Source organism: Dendrobium catenatum, unplaced genomic scaffold (assembly GCF_001605985.2).
Source record: "Dendrobium catenatum unplaced genomic scaffold, ASM160598v2 fragScaff_scaffold_1483, whole genome shotgun sequence".
Classification (NCBI taxonomy): Eukaryota; Viridiplantae; Streptophyta; class Magnoliopsida; order Asparagales; family Orchidaceae; genus Dendrobium; species Dendrobium catenatum.
In genome coordinates, this window is record NW_021319945.1 from 364,592 (window position 1) to 391,169 (window position 26,578).

Sequence of the window (26,578 nt, forward strand, 5' to 3'; positions counted from 1 at the left end):
GCTCGTATAATCCAAAAATACAACTAGTTTAATTTGAAATTTATTTGTTTAACACAAACTCAACCCGTTTAACTAAATTGAATGATAATTGAGTCAATTTAAAAATTTAGGTCTAACTCAAACCCAATCCATTGATTCAGATCAACTAAAATTTAAATTTTGTTAGTCCAATTTGAATCAAGCTGTCAGATTGGATAGCCAAAAATAATTCTCAAATACAAATAGAAGCCCAACAAGGCCCAAATTTTGCAGTGTCTGAGCTCTCAACCCAGATCTAGCTTAATCGGCGTTCCTCGCTCGTCTTCGCTCATCGAAGAGACTAGATACGTCGTTCGCCTCGCGGAAGACCGAAGCGAGAGATCAGTGAAGAAACGAGCAATTCTTCTCCTTCGCCGCCGCCTCCTCTTCAATGGTTAGAAGAAAACTCAATTCCCTAATATTTCCATCTTTCTCATGAAATTTAGATGGATTCTGTTGCAATCTTGGATTTGGGAACATTTTAGGGTTTATAAGATCTTTCTCATTCACAGGCGCCGAAACCCGTGACAAGCCCCGTCCCCGTTGCCTGGTATCCATCCTTGTCTGTCTTAATGCTTGCGATCGGCCTCATGCTCACCGCCTCCTTCTTCATGTAAGTCATATCCTCTGCGATCTAACTTTTTTCTTCAGTGAAGTGCTCTAATGGAACTCTGATTTGCCAACCTTTTTTTTTGTGTACCTGTATTTTTTGAATTATCTAGTCCTTGTTTTGGGATTCTGAAGATGTTTCTAAGTTCCTTTGACAAATAAGTTAGGAGAAAATCAATGTTTGATTCTACTTAATTTGCAATACCTTGTATTGACATCTGAGAATTCAACCAGAAATGTCATGGTGACTTAAGGAAGATGTTTTCCAGATCTTGGCATGGGTTCACGCTTCAAGTTACAGTGCTTTAGTTGGGATGATTGTAATTGGAATAAAGTTTGTTTTCCATGTCTTCATGAGCGTGGAAATCCTTTAGCCTGATGTAATTGTGGTTGCAAATGGATAACTTTTCTGACTTAAATGACGTTTTATTTGGCTGATAACGCCAACTTGTAATCGTGCAACTCTTCTAAATCTTGGATTTATCCATATCTACTATCTTCATCTTTTGACTCATTGATTTTAATTGTTCTATCAGTATGGCTATTAGTAGGCATACAAATTGTTAGGTGTGACCTACCACTCTCTAGCATGGTTACCTTTCATTTATGTAACTGGTAGATTCCAACCATTCATAGCAGTGGAAATTATACAATGTCCTCTGCATTTTCTGTTGAAAGTACTCGCTATTATGGCTTGTATTACAATTCAATTTACTAACTTCCCGGTGGACTCACATTCACTACTAACTATTGTTTTGTTACCGTTGCAGAAGGATGCAAAGGTCTAATGGAAAGGTTAAGATACCTTAACCGTAAATTGTTTACAAAGTTTGCTGCTATGTTAGAAAGTTTTAGGTATTTAAAGATAACTGGCCTGTTGCTTTATGGGGCAAAGAGAAATATCAATAGGATAAACTTGGCATTATTTTCATGTTATTGAGAAGCATTCTTTGAAGTCATATCTATCAACTTCGATTAGATTCTAGAATTGCCTATTATTAATAATATGAAGGAAAATTTTTAATGATGATGATGATTGCCCCCAATATCTTCCCATTCTTTTCTTCTCACTTTTCATGTTTATAACAAGTGCTGCAATGACTTCTTGGCAACTACTTATTGTATCTTATTGACACTCTCTTTGGGAATTTATCAAAGGACATATTTTGTGGCATTGTTAAGAAAAAATATTTTTGAAAATTTATATAAAGACCCATTCAATTTTGTGTATAATGGATTTTGAAATGAAAAACTAGTTATAGAAACTCCCCATCTGTAAATCATTTGGTTGGATACCAAATCTGGCACATCTTTCTAAAACATGTTTAGCAGCACCACAAGCATCAACATTGTTAACTTTGTTAACAAAAAATATTATTATAAAAAGGAGAATATAGAGAGCCATTCAATTTTGTGTATAATGGATTTTGAAATTAAAAAAATAGTTATAAAACTCCCCATCTGTAAATCATTTCATTGGATACCAAATCTAGCACGTCCTTCTTGATATATCTACAAAAAATCCAGACGGGGTTGGCACGAATCTCGAGGAAAAATTGAAATTGGAAAATTTTGAAATTAAATTTAAAATTATATGGACTCCAATTTCAGTAATTCATAGTCGAACAAAACGTCTCAATGAGATGAACACAACGATACCAAAAGTGGTCTAATCAGAGCCCAAATCAACACTTAAAATTCAATTGAAAACTTCAAACATTAATTGGATAACCAAATGATATCCAAATTAGACATGCTTATAGTCAAATAGAGCGGCTCTATGAGACGAATCTAACAAGCCCTAGATTACTCAATTCTGACATCATTAGGGCACTTATATGATGAATAAATGTTTCATGTTCAAGGAAATTAATATGGACTATACGATGGAGTGCTTTGGATTTTGATTCAAACTATCAAAATGTCCATTCCAAAAAGTCTATAAATAAAGTTCATTTTCACATGAGGGGGGAGGAATAAAGAAGAGAACTAGAGAGCTCTCTTGTATCCTCACCGATGACCGCCACCAGTTATTGCCACCAAAAATCACCATTGCCATCGATGGTCTTTGTCAGTGATCGCCACCTTCTTCAGAATTTTGACAAGATTTAACTCTATTGTTGGGTATAGCTATTTGCCTATGGAATTCTGTCATGGTTAGTTTTCTAATTTAATTCTGACAAGGTTAACTCTAACAAGATTTAATTCTGACAAGATTAGTTTTCTAATTTGCAACCAACACTGTACAATGTTATGTTTTCAGTGCAAGATAAGTTACTGGTCAAAACTATGCTTTTTTGCTAATGGAGTTTTGTGCATCTATGCATTAGTATGACCTATATGACATTTCATTAGTTTCAACTTATCTTTTTTTCATTTGATTTTGAATTTGAGAGGTAGTTTGGTTGTACAGTAGGATTAGCTGATTCAACATAGTAAATTTGGAAGATTAAAAGATACGGTAACTTTATAACTTAAAGTTGTTTGATAATAAGGAAAGGTAACCTCAGTTATTTTTATTATGTTTGGAACAATAGAAGTATGAGTTCAATGGAAGTGCTTAAATTTTTCATGATAAGTAATTATCATTATGATCAACACTTAACTTGATAGCTAATGAGTGATCAATTAGGAAACTAACTAAATCATTCATGACTAATTAATATTTAGAAATTATTTTACAATTTAAACTGTGCTTATACTTTGATAATTAATTCAGTAATAGTTAAGTAATGAGTAAGGATAGTTTTATTAACTAATTAATTAGTTAGCTTCTTATTGGGTTGTTAATTAATTAATTAGTTAGTTGATCGGCATATAACTAATGGCTATTAAGGCTTTTAATTTATATGTGGTGATCAACTTGTAACTGGATAACACATTGAAAAATTGGTCTAGGTTATGTATTTTGTTTTAGTATGCTAATACATGTTTAATAAATCATTATAAGTATTGCAATATGTTATTATGCTAATTAATCAACTTTATTTAATTTGTTATTTATTAAGAAGCTTCTAATAGAGTTCAACTAATTATTGAATAGCACTATTCATTGAGAGAGATGAGGAAGAGTAAGCTGAAATTAATTTTTTTGGATGTGAATTAAGATTATCCTAGTTTAAGTAGTAATACATAAGTCCAAGCTTAACATCTTCTAAGGTTTAGCTCCAGATTATTTGCCCATAATCCAGATAAAAATGGCCATTGAGAATCCATGTATCGTTCTTATGATTTTATTATATGATATTAAATCTGCTTGTACATAGTTTCTCTGTTCCATTTTATTTTCAATAATTGGCCAAAATTCATTTAACTTTTAAGCAATTGACAATCATAATTAACCTTATCATTATCACTATAATGAACCTTAACTATTAAGGTCAACTTTATGAATCATTCTTTTTAATTTTTCTTTTTTGTATTGCCCCATGAGTGCTAACTCAATCATGTGGAAGTCTTTTGGGCAAATTCACAAATTCTTGTTATGTTACCTTTAGCTTAACCTTTTTCTTTTATAAATAATCTTTTCATGTAAATATGTTTACTTGCCTTATTGATTCATCTTATTCCCTTTATTTCATAAACCATGTTCTTTATTTTGTACCACCTTATTTTCAGTGGGTGTTACTCCCATCTTCCCTTTAATGCCACACAAGCTAACGACACCATTATTTTCCAATCTAGTAAGTGTCATCCTGGATTATAGTTGACTTATGTTGATAGGGCCATAGTGGATTAATGTTATATAGGACTCGGTGGACTGGAAAGTCAATTTATGACTTAATCATGATATGGCCACTCAAGGAGCTCAATCTAATACCCAATCAAGCCCTACTAACGTGCATCAGTTATGAGATCACAATGATAAGTATTTAGCTCATAATAAAATAGTTAGGACCTATGGTCTACATGTAGACTAGCGAGTTTTATGTGACAAATTAGAGCATGCATGAACTATTTTAGGTTGACTCATTGAGGATTCACATGGGTCACACTAGGGGTAGATAGACCACAAAAATTGAGCCCATGGCCAAACCAGATTAGCCTAAACTTAAGATAGGAGTGGTTCACTCATATCAATTGTGAGCTATATGTAGCTTTGGAAGATGTAATCATATTGCCTAGGGATGAATTTAATCACCCAATGATAGAGAATGATTGATGGATTTTGACACTTGTGAAATGGTCAAACCAAGGTTTTCATGGCCTCTTTTTATAGGTCAATTCTTAACTTTTTATGGTGCAGAATGTTGGCCATTAAAAGGGAAGCATAATATTAAGAAAGTGTTGCAGAGATGAGAATGGTCAGGTGGATGAGTGGCTTTACTCTTAGAGATAGGATATGAAATTGGCATATATGTGAAATAGTTGGAGTAGCTCCAGTGGAAGATAAGATTAGAGAGAGTCGCCTTAGATGGTTTGGTCACAAAAAACGTCGGCCTTCCGATGACCCGTTTAGGAAAGTAAATGTATTACATTTGACTTATGTTAAGAAAGGTAGAGGTAGACCTGTAAAAATTTGATTAGAAAATATTAGAAATGACATTTCTTTATTAGATTTAAATGAGAGTTTAACTTTTAACATGGCACAATGGAGAAAAAAGATTCACGCAGCCTATCCCACATAGTGGGATAAATGCTTGATGTTGTTGTTGTTGGAAAAAAAAAATGTAGGGCCTTACTCAGACTTCTAGATTTGATCTAGTGCAACCACAACATTATAGTAATGAATATTTAACTTAGAAAGATCATGCAGCATATCATGATCCAATAGTTCATAGGTTGATTTGGGGATCATATCTATTGGTTCTTTAATCAATTCATGATCGTGATTTGGGCATTAGATTATGAAGAGATCAAATGGATCATGATCTTTGAAATTTTGACAATTCAATATATTGGTGGAAATTGTTAATGTTGGTAATTTTTTAGATCACACCGTTGACATTGAAGATCAAATAAACAAGAGATAATAGGTGAAGGCTAGTCATCGAACGAATGCCTGCTTAGTGATTAAGATATTGATATATGAAATTTAGATCATTGGATGACAATTGAGAGGACAATGGGTTATCTTAGCTGCCTAATAATCCATGAAACCTTATTTTGTTGGCTAGTAGTAATATGATTTATTTTAAACGATCCTGATTAGATAGGAATTTTTTATTTTAAATTCAAGTTAGGATGATTGCTTATATTTTGGAATTAGTTGAGGGGGAAACTTGAATTTGAATTTATTGATTTTGTTCATGTTGTAACTTGCCTATATATGGGCATACTTCATGCATTAGAATCTAATTCTATTCCCTCACAAATTTTCTCTACCTTTCTCTCTCCTCCTCTCCCTTGACCGCCAACCAAACTAAATTGTCAATCTTCCTTAATATGTTTCCGCCTCTAGTTGGTCCCAACATTGTTGACCACCTCAATTGGTTATTGTCATTGCTTAACATTGTTGTCTAGGGCCCAGCTGAGTTCTATAATAAGGAGAAGGAGCTAATTATTTTCTATTTATTACAAAATTGAAATCAGAGAACAATAATTTGCTGCTTTCAGGGAAGCTGAAATCAAAATCAAAAGCATAATTTGTGAAAATTACCAAGGGAATGTCCAGAACTTAGAGGAATGATCGTCTAATGCAAAGAAAATGTATTGAGGTACCGTTAATTTAGATGATAGATAATTAGATTCCTCTTTTCTTGTATTTTTTCTTGCCATTATAAACTCTTTTGCGAACATTAAGAGGTTAGCATTAGATCAAATTGGTATCCGACCATTGTTCCTTGGTGCATAGTACAAACAAAATGAAGACATCAAGTTACTCGAGAACCATTTGTTGTCTTGGACACTCACAAAAGGTCAAAAAAGAATTGAGAGATAACTTGGGGATGGTTTAAGCAGTAGATTCACCCTGAATTCTATCCAATGGGTGGATAATAGGTGGAAGAAGTTGCACATTCTAAGGTAGTACTATGGACAAGTTGTGCAAAAGTAGAAAATATAGTTCATATGACGGACAATCACTTGGGGAGCAAATTTTAGGGATTTATAGATATTGAAGTACACATCTTGGCATTACTCATAAATTGCAAATGAATTCCATCTTTTCGTTATTGCAGATCTTAGTTAGATCAATATCATAGCAATGGCCATAGAACAAAAAGAATAAAGAAAGGGTGGTAGAAACCTAAGAACTATCTAATGAATGGTTCTCTTTCTCCAAGGATAAGAAGGGGAAAGAGATAGACAATGGTTCAATACCCACCTCCTCTCATAAGGCCAAAGCTTTTGAAAAATTCTGTAGCCATTTTCATATAGCTAACCATATAAAAATGACCCATTGAGCACAATATTATCTAATGCAGTGCTTACAAATAATTTGATTTGTCGAAATTTGATCATAAAAATTGGGGACATCAATAAGCAAGCTACAAAATTGCTCTAGAATCTGATCCAAACCAACAGTTATCCTTTTGAATCGCTCAGTGTGATGATTCCGAAGAAAGACGAGACATCAAGTCTAGACATCAACAAAGTAATTGTGGAAAACCATCACCAATTCCACTCATTAAAGATTTGTTGGATTAACTAAAGCTTGCACCATCTTCACCAAGTGTAATATATAATTAGGCTATTTTAAGCGAGAATTAATGAGCAAAACACTTGAAAGGCAATGTTCAAGACAAGACAAGGATTTTATGAATGCTTGATTTGATTATGGAAGGCCTCTGCTACCTTCATGTGGGTGATGAATGATGTTCTATTGTTGTTTCTCTATGATTTTGTTAATTCCTGTCTAGACAATATCTTAGTTTTCAACAAGCCATGGGAGGGCCATTTGGAGTATCTAAGTTTGGTGTTCAAATTATTGCCACAATATCAATTCTACTCTGATCAAAAGAAGTGGGAGTTTCCAAAAAGTACCTCCTTTTCCTTGGATTTGAGGTGGCATTGGGGTGATCGAAATTGACCCCAACAATTTAAAGGTAATGAAGGAATGGCTAAGATTGTGTGAGTTATTGATGTAAGGAGGTTTATGGACTGTTGCCAGTATGTGCATAATTCTTAATTTACATATAAATAGAATTTCTTTAAATTAAATTTTTTTGTGCTTACAAATAGAAGTGTTGTTATATTTCAATTTGTAGTCATCACCCATTGATCAATTTAGTTAATCAAACTCAAATTATATTTTAATAAAAACTAATGACAATTACACTAATACCTAAACCTTGGATTTTGAAATGTCCATTTGAGTTTTGAGCTCATCCTCTAAGTTGTTTAGTTGAACTACAACATCATCATCATGGTTGCTCTAAAATGTTTAACATGTAGAAAAACTCAGTAAACTATTAGATCGCTCTATATAAGAATTATTTTTCAAATCAATAAGACACGTGTGAGTCAGATGGGAAAATATAGTTAATATATTATTGGTTCCTTAGTATATTTCGAGGGGCTTAATAGGTCATGATGGACACAAAGCTGAAAAGGAGAATCACATTCCATCTACAAACAAATGGTCATATGGAGGCAGTGACTGGGTGATGGTCCTGTGCAAGCAACAACAAGCATTCTAAGACTTGAGATGAATAGTCAACCATATCTACAGTTTGCCTTTAATTGAGTTGTTCATTTCCCAATAATGAAGATTCCTTTCAAGTTCTACTTTCCTTCTCCACTTTTAAATCACAACCACCATTGATGATAGTGTTGAAGTTGGTCAAGGAAGAGCATACAAATTGCTTGAAGCATTCTCAAGATACACATAATAATGGAGAAATAGTTGTAAAAATGTTTGGGTTACTTGCCTTGAAGTTCAGTTGGCCTCCACTTCTTCATCATGCTTAACATTGATGGTAGGGTTGCAATTGATCGAGGATAAGCACAGAAATTTTTTGAAAGCTATTTATAAAATATGCATACTAATGGAGAAACAATTGTGAAAACATAGCAAAATATAAAGAAGGGTGTGATCATTATCATATCATTTCGAAGTGAACTTGCAAGTGGGTGATCTTGTATGGTTGCCCTTCAGGAAGGGTCAACTTAGGAAGGAGGAAAAAAGCTAACCCAATTCGATGTGACGCATTTTGGATTAGGGTTGTAAGTGAACCAAGCTTGCTTGTTAACTAGCTTGAGCTCGACTCGTAAGTGAGCTTACGAGTCGAGCTTATTGAGCAACCAGTTTGAGCTCGAGACTATACTAGAGCTCACCCTGGCTTGGCTTGTAAGCTCTTTAAGCTGCTAAATTAAATTAAAATATATTTAAAAATAAAATTAATATTATATAATATATTTTAAACTTCCTAAATTAATTATATATTAAAAATTAAAATTCTAAAAAAATAAAAAAAATTTAATTTAAAGCAAAGAAATCAAGCTCTACAATCGAGTCAAGGTCGAGCTTTCCAAACAAGCTCGAGCAATCGAGTTGAGTTCGAGTCCATAAATTTTTTAACAAGCTTTTCTCGAGATCGAACTCAAGCTCATTAAAAACTAAATAAACTTAGCTCGATTAAAGCTGATACTCAACTCAACTCAACTCGTTTACACCCCTATTTTGGCTTATCAATGAGATTGGATGCAATGCTTGTCGATTAGAGTTATTACCATGCATGGAGATCTATTTGATGGTCTATATCTAGAACTTGAAGCCATTTGAGCCTTTGCTGGTGGATGACGAGCTTATAGAAGTTCTATGTACAATGGATGATGAGAAATGCCCTTAGAGTTAAACATTCTACTTGAGGAGAATACAACCAACTATAAAACAAAGGTACAAGGCAGACTAAATGAATTGGCAAGGAGGATTATTTCTTAGCATAGCAAAGTGGAATAATAAGGAGGCTTGGAAAGTTGACCATTATTTGGTGATAATATTTCTTAGGGATCAGTTTTTCATGAAAGGAGGACCCATGATTTAAGGATCAAATCAAGTGGATGGCTAATCAACCCGACCATGATCATTTCGGCATCAGACTAGGAAGAGATCAATGGTATCGTAATCATTGAAAAGTTTAATGAATCAATCTATTGATGGAGATTGTTAATGGCGGTGACATTTATATTGCATTAATGAGATTAAAGATCAAGTGAACCAGAGTCCATGGGTGAAGATGGATCAGCAATTAGATGCTTGATGTTCAAGATTAGGAAGCAAAAAAATTATTTTTTTAACGACAATCAAGTAGGTAGTAGAATTGTCTTGGTTTGTCAATCCATGAAGCCTTATCTTGGTGATCAATTAATATGATTTATTTTGAGCTATCTTATTTAGATATATTTTTCTTTTAATTCAAGATTGGTTGGTTTTTTATATTATAGAATTAGTTTAGGAAGGATAAAGTTGAATTTGAATTTACTCTTACTATAATTTGTTTGTAAATAGGATCATTTCTTATAAGAGAGTATCATTAAGGTTTTTGCTAAATGCTCTCTCTATTCTGAACGCCCTTGGTTGTCGACCAAACTAGTTGCCAAAACCACTGGTCTTCCTTACTTTTCCATTGTCGCCAACTGCTCCTGCACTATCAACCATCTTTGCCATTACTTAACGTTCTTGTCCAAAGTCCATTCGAGGTTTGGACATATGAGAAGGTCATTATTGCTACAATAGACTTAAAGTTGAGAGCATTAATTCGTCCATCCGAGGTTTGGAACTAGGAGAAGGAGATCATTGTTGTCTACAATATGTCAAAAGTTGAGATAATTAAGGCTTCGTTTGAGATGAATTTCTTACTGTTTCTTAAAGCAGCTTTATAGTATAAAAATTAAGCAATAGAAAGCCGTCCCAAATGAAGCCTAAATTGTTATTGTCAAGAGGAGAAGAAATCAAAATCAAAAGGAGATCTTGCTAGAACATCCAGGGGGAGCACAAATTAAAGACAGAAAATCATCTACAATAGGGAAAATACAATGAGGTATCTTTAATTTGAAGTTCATTGGTGTTCCTCCAAAATGAATTCATATAGCTTTTGCAATTCTTTATTATTTCTTATTATGGACTTACACCATGATTTTAAATAAGAATTGAAATTGCACAATCGAGTAATATGGCATTCTTTTTCTATAAGGCATTGCTTAAGCTTTGAAGCATAAGCCTTAGAAATAAAGCATTAAATTAATAAAAAATGTGAAATAATAAATAAAACACTAACATCAATATAAGATTTTAAAATAGATCTTAAAAGTTTAAATTAAGGCCATTAAATATTGTATAATGCTATAAAAATGCTAAATAAATAATCTCATGGCACAACATATACAATTAGTTAAGGTTATTATATATGAATTTAAAGTCTCCCCTACTCTCATCATTCAAAAGGTATTCATTGAAAATCATCCTTATGGTTAGTTGATTTTCTCCTCTCTCATAATAAAAATAAAAAAAATGGATTTTTAGTAACAAGAGAAAGTGTTGGATGAGAAGCATCGGCGATAGCTAATAATGCTTTAAAATAGTAGGATTGAGTGTAGGCGTAAGGGTGGTGTAGTGTGCATCGTGCGGTTGCAAACTTAAGGTCGTGCAGTTATAAAGTTTGGCTTGGTTTAGGAGAAGTACTATATATATATATATATATAATTTATGAATTAAAATTTTAAAATTATCTAAATAGTAATTTTTAGGCTTACACGTAGTCAAAATTGCCCTAAAATTACATTGAGACGTGCTCTAAGACAAGCCTCATCAAGCAAGCGTCGTTACCTTTTATTTTTTTAATTACGTTGAGTCAAGCCTCTAATTGTGCAATTTTAAACCACAATTTTAATAGATTAACTAATCAACTTTGCCTACAGCTCAACTCGATTCTATTTTGGTTCATGGAATTAGTGGAAATTTCGTGTAAGTTGGCATTTGTTATTGTTTATTTGTTTATATTTTGTTCTATCATGCATTCTTGATGCAAATTTGGCTTTTTTTTATTTATGATATATATTCATTATGTCCTTATTCATGTCATATGATCTTCATCAGTGTAGCACTTTTGCAACACACCCAAAATGCTAAGCTCTGATTTGTCAAGTTTGGCCTGGGTTTTTGCTAGAAATTTTGATGATGTTTGCTATGATAATTTTTTTTATTATCTTTTTGAGGAGGTTAGAGAGAAGTATTCCATCACATGACATATTTGAGTGGCATACAAGTCATTACACTTCTAAATCAGACCTCTTATCAAACTAGGGCATGTATGGGTAGTGTATAGAGCTCGCAAAAATAAAACCCCACCTCTACTTTACTGTAGCTTGAAATTAATGTATGGATCTAAAGAGAGCCTTGCAGCTATTGCTAGCACGCTAAAAAGGCGCGTATGATTAGCGAATAGGCTCCTGAGGTGACTTTGGTTTTGATAAAGATGTAGAGAAAACTGAATCAAATTTGAGAGCAATCCTAAACCTAATATAGTGCAGTAGGTTTTAGGCTGGACTTTGTTTGGTTGCTTCTTTTTTCTTCTCCCTTTCTCACCATTGGGGATTTTGTTGTTGAAATAGGAAATTGAAAGGCTTTTAGTGGGAATGAAAATAATAGAGTGAAAGTGGGAGAGAACGTGGAGGGACAAATAGTGAGTGGCAGAGAGAGAGAGAGAGTAGGTGATGGAGTGGAGGAAGGTGGATAGAGTGGAAGAAGAGATATATTTCACTTTTATAAATCTCTCTCACTCATTTTGTTCTTCATTTTGTATATTTGAGCAACACAAAGGGACTTTGTCATGGGTGGTAATTTGTATGTCCGCAATAATTTACAAGGGTGTAAACATGAACCTTTTTTGGGATTGTGAATTAGGACTATCAACATAGATAGTGACTTACTTTGATGTCACTATGGCGACACTCATAAAAGTAATATGATGATGCAAAATAACCTTTACGTGATTTGAGTTCTTAAAAAACAAGTATAAGATGTACTAATAAGAAGGATTATACAATAACAATAACAACAACATCAATCCTTTATCCCACTACGTGATTTTGCTACATGAATCATTTTTCTCCATTGTGTCCTGTTAAAAATCAAATTCTCATTTAAATTTAATAAAAATTGTCATTTCTAATATTTTCTATACAAATCTTTTTAGGCATATCTCTAACTTTCTTAACATAGGTCAAATTAAATACATCTACTCTTCTAATCGAGTCATTGAAAGGTTGACGTTTTATGTGTCCAAACCATCTAAGGAGACTCTTTATAATCTTATCAACCATTGGAGCTACTCCAATCTTTTCACATATACACCCGTTTCGCATTCTATCTCTAAAAGTGAAACCAGTCATCTACCTAAGCATCCTCATCTCTGCAACACTTAATTTTATTCTTCTCTTTTAATGACCAACAATATGTGTCATAATGCATTGCAGGTCTCCCCAGCATCTTATAGAATTTCCTTTTAAGTATGATGGGTACTTTTTTATCACAAAATAGGCTTGTGCATTCCACCACTTCAACCATCTAACTTGAACTCTACTGATATCCTCATTTATTGACCATCACTTTGAACAATAGACCCATAATATCTAAAATGTTTACTCTTATTAATGACTTAATCACCCAAAGTCACAATCCCCCACTAGATGTATTACTACTAAAATTATACTACATGTATTCGACTATGGATCTACTCTAACGAAAATCTTTAGACTCTAAGGTTGACCTCTATAATTCAAGTTTTCCTTCAACTCCTAGTCTTATCAACAAAAAAATATCATCAACAAAAAGCATACAACAGAGCACATCCTTTTGTAAATATTTAGTAAGAATATCCATGACTAAAGCAAAAAGATATGGGCTTAAAGTTGATCCATGATGTAATCTAACTGACGTAGAAAAATACTTTGTCAAACCACCTTGTGTTTGAACACAAGTAACAATTCCTACATACATATCCTTAATGACTTGAATATAAGCATTATTAACTCATTTCTTTTTTAGAACTCTCCAGAGCACTTCTTTTCAAACTTTATCATATGCTTTCTCTAAGTCAATAAATATCATATGTAGATTCTTTGTCCATCAAACCTCTCAATAAATATATAGCTTTCATGGTAGACCTACCCAGCATGAATCCAAATTGATTTTGAGAAACATTAGTAACACGTCGTAACCTATGCTCAATAACTCTCTCCTATAATCCCACTGTTTAGATTTACGGCACATCAACTTAATTCCTCTATATTTTGCATACTCTTGTGCATCATCTTTATTCTTAAAAATAGGAATCAACACACTCCTCCACTTTTCTAGCATCTTTTTAGTCCTCAAAATAATATTGACAAGTTTTGTAGGCCAAGAAATTACTTCTTCTCCTAAGCAATTCCACACTATTGGAATATCATCAGGTCCAATAGTTTTTCTATATTTCATTTTCCTAAAAGCTTCTTTAACTTTGGTTTTACTAATACGACGAAAAAAATAAAAATCTTTATTTTCATTTAGGGCATTAAAGTCACTAATGTCAATCGTATTCTCACAATCTTTATCGAAATATCTCACTCATCTTTGATGAATATCCTCTTCTAATAAAAATATTTTGTTATCTTCATCTTTAATGCACTTCACTTAAATTTATACATATATCTTTTGCCCTTCTTAGTATCTAATATATTATATAAATCATTAAAAACTAAATCCTTTGCCTCACATGTTGCTTTCTTATATTACTTACAAACCACTTTATGTATTTTTTGATTTTTTTCATCTTTTACATCTAAATCATTTTTTGTAATATAGTTTTTTTATTTTTGAATGTTACATGGTTATGAGCTTTGAGGATTTAAAAGGCAGTATGAGATTAAGATTATCAAGATTTAAATGATACATGGTTGTAATATTTATTCATTTCTATGAAAAATGTTTTTAATCTTATGTTAATTTAGCCTGAGAAGTGTGAGCACTAGTTACATTTATATTATTTTAACCAATAATGAACTATTTAATAAAATCTTTCACTAATTTTATTTATCTCAATAATTTATATGTAACATTCTATCCATTTCTCTCTTTCTCGATTCACATTGGTAATCTTCTGAACAGACAATAGCTTATAGTGTTCGTTATATTTTTTTACTCTTCTGGTTTCATTTAGTTTCTTACGATTGTGTTATTTATTTTTAAAATTATTTTATTCCCTAATTCTCTAGACTTCCCCTTTTAAATCTCAACATTTTAGATAAAAAATCTAGCTTTAGCTTGTCGTAGTCAAACTATACCCATTTTTTCTGTCGATTGGGTTAAATTCTTTCTCATTCACGGGCTGTCTATTTCCCACCACAGTTAATCGGGTGAAACTATGATGCTTCGGCTAAAAGAGACGCTGCAGTCAGTGTCTACACATTTTTCGCCATTATCACCTTATTTTGTTTCTTCACTTTTGGAGGAGAACCTTAGCGCTGATAAAATTGAAATTAAATTGATTTGATAGAATTTTGGCTTAAGATTTTACCAGCAGCTATTTAACTATCCGTCATCTTTTACATTGATGTAGATAAAAATTACCTATTTTGATACTCTGTAGTATTCTATTGTAGTATTCTATTCAGAGACTTCAGTCTTGATGTAATTATGGGGAAATCATTTAGGGACTATTTGGTTTGAAGTTAAAGGGTGTAAAGTATTACAAATGCAAGGGTTTGGAGAATATTAGTTTTTTGTTTGAAGTAAACCTTATACAGTGTAAAATTTTGATATATTTTGAATTCACCATGTAGTTCATTTTTAATATGTTTGGAATTTCAAATTCATTGGAACTTAATTGCCTGTTGCCACCTGCTGGCCAACGCCAACGCCACCGCAGCCGCCGCCTGCCAACACGGCCGGCCTCCGCTCACTGCTACCACATCCAGTTGTAGCTGCCACCGCCTGCCACCGCTGCTTGCCCTCACCACTCTCTCCACCACCACTGACCTTCCTATCTTTGAATTTCTTATTGCATTCATAGTATTATAAATGCAAGGGTTTGAAGAATATTAGTTTTTTGTTTGAAGTAAACCTAATGCAGTGTAAAATTTTGATATATTTTGAATTCACCATGTAGTTCATTTTTAATATGTTTGGAATTTCAAATTCATTGGAACTTAATTGCCTGTTGCCACCTGCTAGCCAATGCCAATGCCACCGCAGCCGCCGCCTTCCAACACGGCCGGCCTCTGCTCACTGCTGCCACCTCCAGTTGTAGCCACCACCGCCTGCCACCGCTGCTTGCTCTCACCACTCTCTCCACCACCACTAACCATCCTATCTTTGAATTTTTTATTGCATTCATTTTACTTCAAGCCAAACTTCAAAAAAGTAATTCCCCACATTAATTTTACTCATCTAAATAACTCCAAAGTAATTCAAATACACTATATTACTCTTTCACTATATTTCTTTTATTTTGTATTTATTTTTCAGCCAACTAAACAGCCCCTTAGTAATTTCCACCGTATTTTCAAATACATGCAACTTCTTGGAAATTAATAATTGTTAAAGGGATTTTTACATACTTAACACTTCAAACTATTATATTTACTTATCTAACACCTAAAATATATTATTTACATACATACAACTCAAATACCCTCGATTTATCAAAATTATCACTCCGTCAAAAACTCCATGAATAGCCACCCTGACTCTGCCTTTCACGTATGAAATCCCTTCTTCTTCCTGTTCGAGTGTTCTTAGGTTCTATCAGAGAAAGAAGAGTGAGCAGATCTTCTGGAAAGAATTCCAAGGGCACGATTTCTACAACCACTATTTCTGATAAGCAGAAGCAGCAACCCTTAGTTACTTCCTCTGCTTCTATTTTCCTACAGCATTTTCTCTCTAACCTTCTCTCAATCAGAAGACTCAACTCGTCGTCGATCACTGCTAGACTAGCGACGCCTCGTCTTCCATAGATGGACGAGAATCAAACAACAAATGACGTGGAGGAGAAGAGAAACGGCCGAGAAATTCACTCAGCGCACAAATTTTGATTCAAATTAAATGTGAAGGTTATGTCGGAGCAGTGATGGATGAGAAGAAGAATTACATTGAATTCGGAGCTCCTCGATCCCCTAGCTACGGTGGCGATGGATGCTCTTTTAACACGAGGTGGGATTTGGAGCCTAGGAATTCGCTTGGAGCAATGGCTTCGAAGGGAAACCCTGGTCATCCAAAAAATTAGCAGCAACAAAAGTCATGGCAGAGATCAAGAGCTCCTTCCAGCAAAAAATGTTTCACTGCACCGAAGAAATGGAGAAAAAAAAGAGCAAACCTGCTCTCGCTCTCGCGATGAAGACGCTCGCCACGAAGAAGCGACAGGTCAGGCATTTTGCTGCTCCACATTGCCGAAGACATCTCCATGGCCGCAGTTGCTTCGCACGAACGTACGGAAGACGACATGAGGCGGGATTTTTGACGGGTTTGAACGGAGTGGTAGAATTGAGGAAAATGAGGATTTTAGGTGGTATATCAGTAAGTACAATAATTTGAGTGTTGAATATGTATTTTCGAAAGTTTTAAGTGTTATGTATGTAAAAATCTCTTTTTTAAAAACTTGGCTTTTGCTTGCAGTGCCTTATTTTAGTGGTAGCAAATGGATAACAATCACATAATATTTGCTTGTTTATGATGTCGGTTTCACTCACCGTTTTGAATTTTATTTTATTTTTAACTTAACAAGCAGCTCTACCTTCTCTTAGGTAACTCATACTTTTCATGAATTTACTTGAGAAATTTGTAGTACTTATTATTACCTCTTTCCAATGCTTTGCATTTTGCAGCTATGAAGCCACTACATCAAGGAGGAATCGTAGCCTGTCAAAGGAAATTGCAACTGGCGCTCTCGCTTCTGTATTTTTGGTATGTAAATTCGCATAAAGAAAAGTTGAATTAATAAATGAACCAATCACCAAAATTTACTGGAAAGTAAGCAGCACTGCCTATTTACTGTTATTGCAGGGTTTTGGATCACTGTTCCTTCTCCTGGCAACAGGTGTTTATGTTTGATATTTAGGTGAGAATATTACATGCGGTGTCCGGATCGTTTGGAGGCGAATTCAGACGCGCCACGTCACCCAGATGCACCGGGCCCCGGGTGACGTGGCGTGTCCGGATTCGCCTCCGAACGAATCCGGACGCCGCATGTAATAATTTTCCAATATTTAGAAACAGATTATTGCCTCTAATTATGCTAGCAGTTTTCCAGTGAGAAAAAAATGTTAATGTGGAAACACTTTGATCTGCTGCACATTGGAAAATTTTGTTTGTATTTTTTTATTACTTCTACATTGCCTTCAAATTCTGTCACTATATGAAATTTGGGTAGATGGTTTTTTACTGCCACATTATGGGATATAAGAAGCTTATCATTTTAAGGTTTTGACGTTTCGTTTGTGACATTTTTTTTTAATTATTTTTTTATACTAGAAAATAACTTTATGAAGCAATAGAAAAACTGTCTCAGATGAAGCTTAGTTTAATACTAAATCATCTATCTAAATGGGCAAATTATTGCATCCGGTCACTGGACGCAGAGATAGATCTGGATATTAATAAAATATTATTTTAAATTTAGCGCGTCAAAAGCATAGGTAAAGTGCAAGTAAAGCGCAGGTAAAGCGTAGGTAAAGTGCAGGTCAAAGCGCAGTCAAAGTGTAATTAAAACTCAAGTCAAAAGCGCAGGTGACGAGATAAATTTTTATTGGACGTCCGAATTTATTCTCCGCGTCCGGTGAACTGATGCAATAATTTGACATCTAAATGGCTGTCGTTATCTTCACGCAGCCTCAGCCCATAACAAAACGGGATTGGTTGGAAGCTTTTACCGGTATGTGGTATTCCTTTTCTTTCCATTGCCAGGTTCGTATGTCAGTCGTTTTGATAGTAATGTCCAACTTTTCAGTTCGTGAATTCAATTACAAAATTTTGTTTGGGATAACTTTTGCTATTTTTTTTAAAAAGCAGATTTTTAATATAAAAATTTTTTGAGCTAGAAATTTTTATACTAAAAATTGTTTTAAAAAATAGTCATACAAAATTGTTTTAAAAAATTTTGAACTTCCGCCAGCCGAATGCGACAGTCGAATGTAGCAGTGTAGGGCTTTGTTTGGGAGAGATTATTAGGTGCGTGGTGCGGACGGGGAGAACAGTCCGCACACAAGTATAGGGTATCTAGTTAGGTATCACTCGATGCTGTTGGGTACCGCTTGGTACCCTGTGTCCGCCAACTAATAATTTTTCTTTGTTTGGGATGTCTTTTTGATTACTTGTTGAAGTAGTTTTTTTAATAAAAATATATTTAAAAATTACTTTAAGAATCAATAAGAAAATAGTCTTAAATGAAGCCTAAGATTAGCTTTCGGTGGACCCATAAAGTAAGGTCTATGTTTGCCTTCAATTGAAAAGACACTTTAGGAAAGTTGAGCCAAGGCAATTTGATAATGCTAAATTTTAAAATAAAAAAAAAAAAACATTGTCAATCAAAATTATTTTAAAGAAGGATTTACATATATGCTACTGGATTAATTTAATATTTATTAAACTAATATATATAATTTTTAATATTTATTCATCTAATATTCTTGCATTTAAATGTTATACATTTTAAAAATATTTTTTTTATTTCAAAATAATAATTTAAAATAATGAAGATTAATTATAAATTATTTGAATCCACTTCAAAAAGAATACGTCAGAAGGTAGCTCTGCGTTCGGACTCCAATAAAACGCCAACACGTGCGGCCTGATGACCTGATTTGGTATAGACATTTGTTTTTAGGTTTTTAAGATAGAAATCAACGAAAGCGCCCAAATATTTAGGATTTTGGCGGGCAAAATATCACATTTCAATACCTGATGAGAAAGAAAAACAAGAAAGAGGCGATGAATATGAAAACTAGTTTGAAGGACGTTGCAGTCTCCGAGGAGATGAAAGGCGGTATGCAAAATGCCCAGTAAGACTTACTACAGCCAACAATGGGAGATAAATTGGGGTTATTATCGGTAAATTTTAAATGCCCCCTAAGTTTTACTGTGTTCACTGTAAATATATAGTTTTTTAGGGTTTATGACGTATTTTTCACTTATTTATATGTCAAATGCAATGAAGAAGCATGCTTTTGTATAACAATTATGCAAAACATTTTTAAATTTTTTTGAAAATTCAATATAAATATTGTTTTTTAGGGTTTAGGATGTATTCTTCCAATTTTTATGATAATGTAATTATAAAAATTATGTTAAAAAATATGTTTATTTTTCCTAATACACATCGTGTATTGTTGTGTACAAGTTTAAATACAAGTTTATAGCAATACACATTGTTGTATTTGTTTTGAAAACTTTTTGAGTTTTTATAAAGCTCAAAAAGTATGTTGAGTTCATTTTTCCTAATACACATCGTGTATTGTTGTGTACAAGTTTAAATACAAGTTTATAGCAATACACATTGTTGTATTTATTTTGAAAACTTTTTGAGTTTTTATAAAGCTGTGTATTAGAAAAATTTTGTTGGAAATGTATTAATGTTTTTCTTGATAGACAGTTTGTATTGTTATGTACAAGTTTATAGCAATTCACATTGTTGTGTTCGTTCATTTGATTGCTTTTTGAATTTGTACACAATTGTGTATTAATGGGGACTGTATTCTTGGAGAAATTATTAGGTGTGGAGTCCGGATGTAGCTCTACGTCCATACTCAAATAAAATGCTGATACGTGCGGCTGACAACTCGATCCGGTCTAGACATTCATTTTTAGGTTTTTAAGAAAGAAATCTACGAAAGAGTCCAAATATTTAGGATTTTGGCAACCGAAACATCACCTTTTGATACCTGCTGAAAAATAAGAAATGGGTGATGGAGATGAAAATTGGTTTGGAGGACGTCACATTCTCCGAGGAGATAAAAGGCGGCATGCAAAATGCCTAGGAAGACTTACTACAACCAACAATGGGAGATTTATTATAGGTAAATTTTGAACTCCTTACAAGTTTATATGTGTTTGATGTAAATATAATTTTTTTAGAGTTTAAAGTGTATTATTCAATTATTTGTTGAATGTCGCAAACAAACATGCTTTTGTATAACAACTATGTAAAACATTTTTCGATTTTTTAAAAATTCAATATAAATATATAGTTTTTTAGGGTTTATGATGTATTCTTCAAATTTTTTAATAATGTAACTACGAAAATTTTGTTAGAAATATGTTTATTTTCCTAATACACACTGTGTACTATTATGTATTATTATGTACATGTTTAGATATAAATTTATAGCAATACACATTGCTGTATTTGTTTTGAAAACTTTTTTGAGTTTTTACATAACAATGTATTAGAAAAATTATGTTGAAAATATGTTTATTTTTTCTAATACACACTATGTTTTGTTCTGTATAAGTTTATAGTAAAACACATTGTTGTATTTGTTCATTTGATAGCTTTTTGAGTTTGTACACAGCTATTTATTAGGAAAATTATGTTAGAAATGTTTATTTTTTCGGGATGCACACTGTGTATTACTGTCTCTGATACGAACTTTTATTTGGTCCGGTGACCGGATGTAGCTCTACGTTCGGTCAACACTGAGATCGCGCCACGTAGCAGGTACAAAAATGCGGATCCGACCTGGCAAATAGTGGGTATGTCGCTCGTGGGTATTTTAAATCAATGACAACTCGGTATTGCTAGGTATTGGTCGATTTTGCTCGACAATAACGAGAAATACCATTATGTGAAGACAAATATCGAGCAATACCGAGAAATACCGAGCAATACCAAGTTTTTCTAGAGAAATACCGAGCAATACCGAGGTTTTCTAAAAAACTCGGTATTGCTTGGTATTTCTCTAGAAAAACTCGGTATTGGTCTTCACAGAGCGGTATTTCTCGTTATTGCCAAGCAATACCGAGCAAATACCAAGTAATACCTAACAATACGCGAACATAGCAATCCCAAGTTCCGGTCCGGGTCAAGTCGTCGGGCCACGCGGTAAAGAATGAGAGCACGTGGCGACATGTTATTGGCGGCCAAACGTAGAGCTACGTCAGGTCAGATGACGTAATAATTGTTCCTCTGATACAGACATTGTTGCATTTGTTTATTTGAAACTAGTTCGCAATGTTGCACCTTGTACAAAGTTGTTTATTTTATTTTATTTTTTGTTGGCAATTAGCATCAGGCAGCAATTCACATAAACAAATGAGACAAAAAGACTATAAATCTTTGCAAAAAATTAATCGAACAAATGTTGTTATTTTATATATCAAACTAAATAATATCCACACAAACTTATTTAATGATTATAAGAAAATGGCATATGCTAGTTCGGCCCTTAATTTTGACTTTTTTTTGTCAATCTTTATGGTCATCATCACAATCAGCACTCCACTAGAAGGGTCCAATGTTGATTGTTGATCACTAGTACTAGTGGCAGATTGGAACCCCGTATTGAATCTCAATTGATATGGTTGACATAAATTTTAGTATTTATTTAAAATTTAGAGTAAGTTTGGTAGATATCAAACAAAATGTCTAATACTTGAGGAAAAAGAAAAGAAAAGAAATATGCAATACACAGTAGGTATATATAAAAAAAAATCTATCCAACTTAATGTGTATAGGATTGACTATCCTTTGGTTAAACCAAATGTAATACAAACCATTAGAGGCTAAGTCCAGCATACCTGATTTAAACACCCAATTATTCAATTCCCCAAATCTACTGAAATGAATAGGATTGCCCCCAAATTTATATTTCGCCTCTCTACAACAATTGAAGTCTCCGATAACAATCCAAGGGGAAGAAATATAGTTAGCCAGGCTAGTTAACAGATACCAAAGTGGAGCACGATCCATAGGAGAGTTGGCCGCATATACAACAGTCAAAAGAAAAGGAAAAAGTGAGCCGGTAGACAACTATCCATGAATCATTTGAGGGTGAGCAATAATATGGGTAAAGGAGATAATAGCTCATTTCCATTTTAACCAAATCCTCCCCGGAGAAGATAAATTAAAGTTATTACAACTCAACTCATTAGGAAAAATGTGATGAGAATTCATGAACCAAGCGTCATCCAAAGTAGAGCAAGGGATTTTAGTTTTCAGAATACATAACATGTCCAAAAGATGAGAGGAGACAAGTTGTTTACAAGCTAGAACTTTGTCGGGGGCATTAAAACCCCGGAACATTCCAGCAACCAATGTGTGGAAGGGTCATTTGGATTTAGAGGAAGGATGCGCCTTCTTAGTGCCTTTGGCTTTTGAAGTTTTAGATGAGCAAGACTGCAGGGTTTTAGAGAATTCAGAAGCCGTTCCCAGCAGATTTTTGTCCTGATCTAGAGGTTCTTCTTGTTGCAAAATATTGAATTTGTTCGGGGAGATGACCTGAGCCGTGGAGAAGTGAGAGCCCATAACTCTGTCATGAGGATTATGAGCTTTGGGGGAGGAATGACTAGTAAGGCCAGGGGACAGTATATGAGGGGAAGAAGGGCTGTCAAAAGAAGAAACTTTTTCAGTAGGAGAATTCAAATTGGGGATAAGAAAATTTGAGTTAGGGACCTCAGGAGAAAGGTTACCAGGAGGAGGAGAGCAGGTTGGGTGGAAGGGGGGGAAGGGGAGCGTGTAGAGAGGAGGCAGAAGAGCCGATGGGGGGAGGATGAGGTAAGTCACCAGAACGCTAAAAGGGGATAAGGGAAAGCACGGGAGGTTGAGGAGGTTGGGCATCCCTGGAGGAAGTGGAAGGCGAGTTAGAAGGAGGTTGTGGAGGGGCAGTAACAACAAAGGATGTTGCGGATCTGTTTTCATGGATAATGATTTTGATTATAGCAATCACTCTTATTTCTCTACGACTACCTTATCTACTGACATTTCAGGTCCACAAGATCATACTGCAATTTGAAATCAGCTCAAGATTTGGTAAACTAGGTCTGAGTCAGCTTGTACCTTTTTTCCTTTCTTGAGTCTATTGTATTTGGTGTGGCTCTTGATGCTTTGTAAACTTGCTCATTCACACCTTGGAAGATTTTCTAACTGTTCCCTAGAGTTTACTGTTTTTGGTAACATCATCCGGGACAATATTTATATCAGCTTGGACGATTGGTTCAAAAACAAAAACCATAATTATGACATCATCCTCATTAAGGCAGCCGTCATTAAGCCGATCGGCCTGGACGATCCTTGTATCGGCCAGGACGATAGGCTCAAATCAGAAAGAATTATCCGCCATGATCAATTTAGGTATTCTTTATTTCAAGACATCGGCCATGATGATATATACATCGGCCTGGACGATGCAGCTCAATTATGCCTAAATTAATCTGGTAATCTGGTAATTATAGACCGGGCCGATCGCAGGATCAGCCAGGATGATGTCCTGGATGATTGACATCGGCCAGCTCTATTCCGGGCGATGATCAGGATGACTATACTCGGATTTGAACTAATCTGCCAGGACGATATTGTATCGGCCTGGACGATATAACAAATTTTCTTCTGATCGTCTCAAATCGTCCCGGCTGATTGAGCTTATTTTGTACTTATCGGCCAGGACGATATTCATATCGGCCAGGATGATATTCATATCGGCTTGGACGATAAAGTCAACAAGTTGCATTAATGAGCTCGTTTTGAGATATTATATTTAAGCTTTTGACAATGCACTTTTGTAAGTGTCTTTGGCAGCCATTGTAGCTTCATTCTTTTGGGGAAAACTTGAAGAGAGAGCTTGAAAGGGAGTGAGGAAAGGGTGAAGTTTGAGAGAGGGAGAAGATCCTGTAAGGGGGGACTCAAGGGAGTGTGGAGGGGGATTCCACACGGTTGCTCCAACAAGCTTGCACCTTAGTACCGTCGGATTCAAGGCTTGTCTTGAGGGAAGTTCACAGAAGAAGAAGATCTCTTTTGTGTTAAAGAACCCGGCGACTCCGCCGCACTGGGGAAGGTGGAAGTGATTTTGTAAGGGCTTCTCCACCTAGCTGTGGGGGGCTAAATGAGAGACACTTAGTTTAGTGCAATACTCGGAGGGTGCCTCCAAGGAGTGGACGTAGGTCAACGTTTCACCGAACCACTATAAATCTGGTGTGTTCTTTCCTTTATTATTTCTGCATTTAATTTCCAAATTGTGTTTTCTTTATGGTGAATTTGGTTGGGTTTGTTGATTTTGTTTTAAAGATATTTAAAATATCAATTCACCTATCTCTTAATTAGTCTTGGGCCAGTTCATAAGGGGCCTAACATCCCCAACGAATTTTCAGAGGGATGTGGGGTGTTGTGTGGAAGCAAACCCAGTGCAAGGTTAAGAAGGATAACAGGAGGTCTCAGGTTAGGAGGGCGGGAGGTTTGAGCTCTAAAGGTGCTTCTGCCACAAGGTTGCGGGGGTGGAAAAGCTTTTGGTTGAGGATTAATGTGGCAAAGGTTAGATAGATGAACAAGAGAGCCAGAACCCGTGCAAGGAGTGGGGTTCCAATCATAATGAACTTTAAGAGAGAAATTGTCGCCATATAGAGAAATAGGAATTTCATCTGGAAGAGAGGAGGTGCTAGAAATCAATTACACATACCCTGACAAACGTGAGGCGAGTTTTCCTCGCAGTGAAAGCATCCATCGCCAGAGGGTGACCAACGAAGCTAGCAATCTTTGAGATCCCAATAGGGTTCCAAACTGCTAATGGGAGGTCCATGATCTTAATCCAGATGGGGATGGAGCTAAACTCATCTCTCTTCGGTTTGAACTTAGGAGTCCACTTCTGGAGGATGAAAGGTCTACCGAAAAAGAATCAGGGTCCTACGATCCAAGCAACCTCAAAGTCTTCTAGAGAGGAGAACTTGAAGAGGAAGAAACCATCATTCAACGAAAGTAGGTCAATCGAGCCCTTGGGGGATCATAACTTCTTAATGGAGTTGAGAAGACTCAAATAGGTAAGCCGAGGGCCAATAGAATACCCGAACAGTGACAAGCTCCAACAGGAGCACCCAAAGCTATGTCGTTAGTTGAGAAAGTAATTTTGACGGTAAGAGGAATAGAGGAGAGGGAAAACTCGTCAGCAACCAGATCATGTCAGGTTAAGTTAGAGATGAAATTAGGCCAGAAGGCATTGAGTTGGGGGGGGGAACCAGCTAGGTAAGTAGCAGAAGACATAAGGAGAAGAAAGGTGAGGGGGGAGAAGCCCCCATCAGGCGGCCAGAATCAGGAAGGAGACACGGCGGGAACATAAGGGGCAAAACCCTAGCAGTGTCTCTCTCTTTTCAAAAAAATGTTTCTCTCTCTACACCCCTCTAGTGTGAGATGGATGCAGAAGTCTCAGATGCTGAAGTTTTTTGTCAGCTCAAGGGAAAAAAAGGTATAAATATACTAATTGATGTGAAACATTCAAGAATTGCACATGAAATTCATTAAGATTCACAAAGCTTACTCAAGTAAGATTAGGCCTTTCGCAAATTAAGATTCAAGCATTTTCCATTGAAGAAATATTATGATAAGCAATTTCAAGCTAGTATTTAGGCACGATTAATGATGAATCTCAAAGTTCACAACAAAGCAAATGCGGTAAATTAATAAAATCCCACGACTAATGTTTAGAAATTTCACAATGAGTACCTTGATCACTCACACTCAATTCGGGTTAGCGGGAGAAGGCTTTTAACAAACTCAACGATGCCACGAAGATGGTGGCCACACTAATGGCCTTTAGCCACGGAGAAGTTGACGGTGACGAGGAGGGCGTGAATGTTTGACTTTCGAGACTCCAAGTGTGCTTAGCAAATTGTCGGTCGTAGATGCTTGCAAGGATCGGGACGACTCTCTCCAAGTACTCTTCCACGGTGGTTTCGTCTTCAAATCCTACGTCGAAGCACGGTGATCGTAGGATGTTTATGCTCCCGTCGGCGTTGAAGACTAATCCCCACTCAAACTCCGGATCCGCCATACATGCTTGGCGTGGAGATTTCTTCAAGGGGAGGAGGGGTAGGCGGCGGGATCTCCAAGGAAAGGGG

At 35.1% G+C, this 26,578-nt stretch overlaps 1 protein-coding gene across 1 annotated transcript; it reads left to right on the forward strand.

Moving 5' to 3' along the window:
* The first annotated feature begins 248 nt into the window (after nucleotides 1-248).
* Nucleotides 249-17,972, forward strand: LOC110115435 (transmembrane protein 258). The gene is made up of 4 exons (XM_020848651.2): nucleotides 249-412; nucleotides 531-631; nucleotides 17,371-17,449; nucleotides 17,549-17,972. The coding sequence occupies exons 1-4, from the start codon at nucleotides 410-412 to the stop codon at nucleotides 17,594-17,596; spliced, it is 231 nt and encodes a 76-aa protein (XP_020704310.1). The 5' UTR covers nucleotides 249-409; the 3' UTR covers nucleotides 17,597-17,972.
* The last annotated feature ends 8,606 nt before the right edge of the window (nucleotides 17,973-26,578 follow it).

Excerpts from the sequence above, each read along its gene's own strand:
- LOC110115435 (XM_020848651.2), top strand. Across the intron at positions 632-17,370 it reads CTCACCGCCTCCTTCTTCAT|CTATGAAGCCACTACATCAA; the intron begins GTAAGTCATATC and ends TGCATTTTGCAG. Across the intron at positions 17,450-17,548 it reads CTCTCGCTTCTGTATTTTTG|GGTTTTGGATCACTGTTCCT; the intron begins GTATGTAAATTC and ends CTGTTATTGCAG.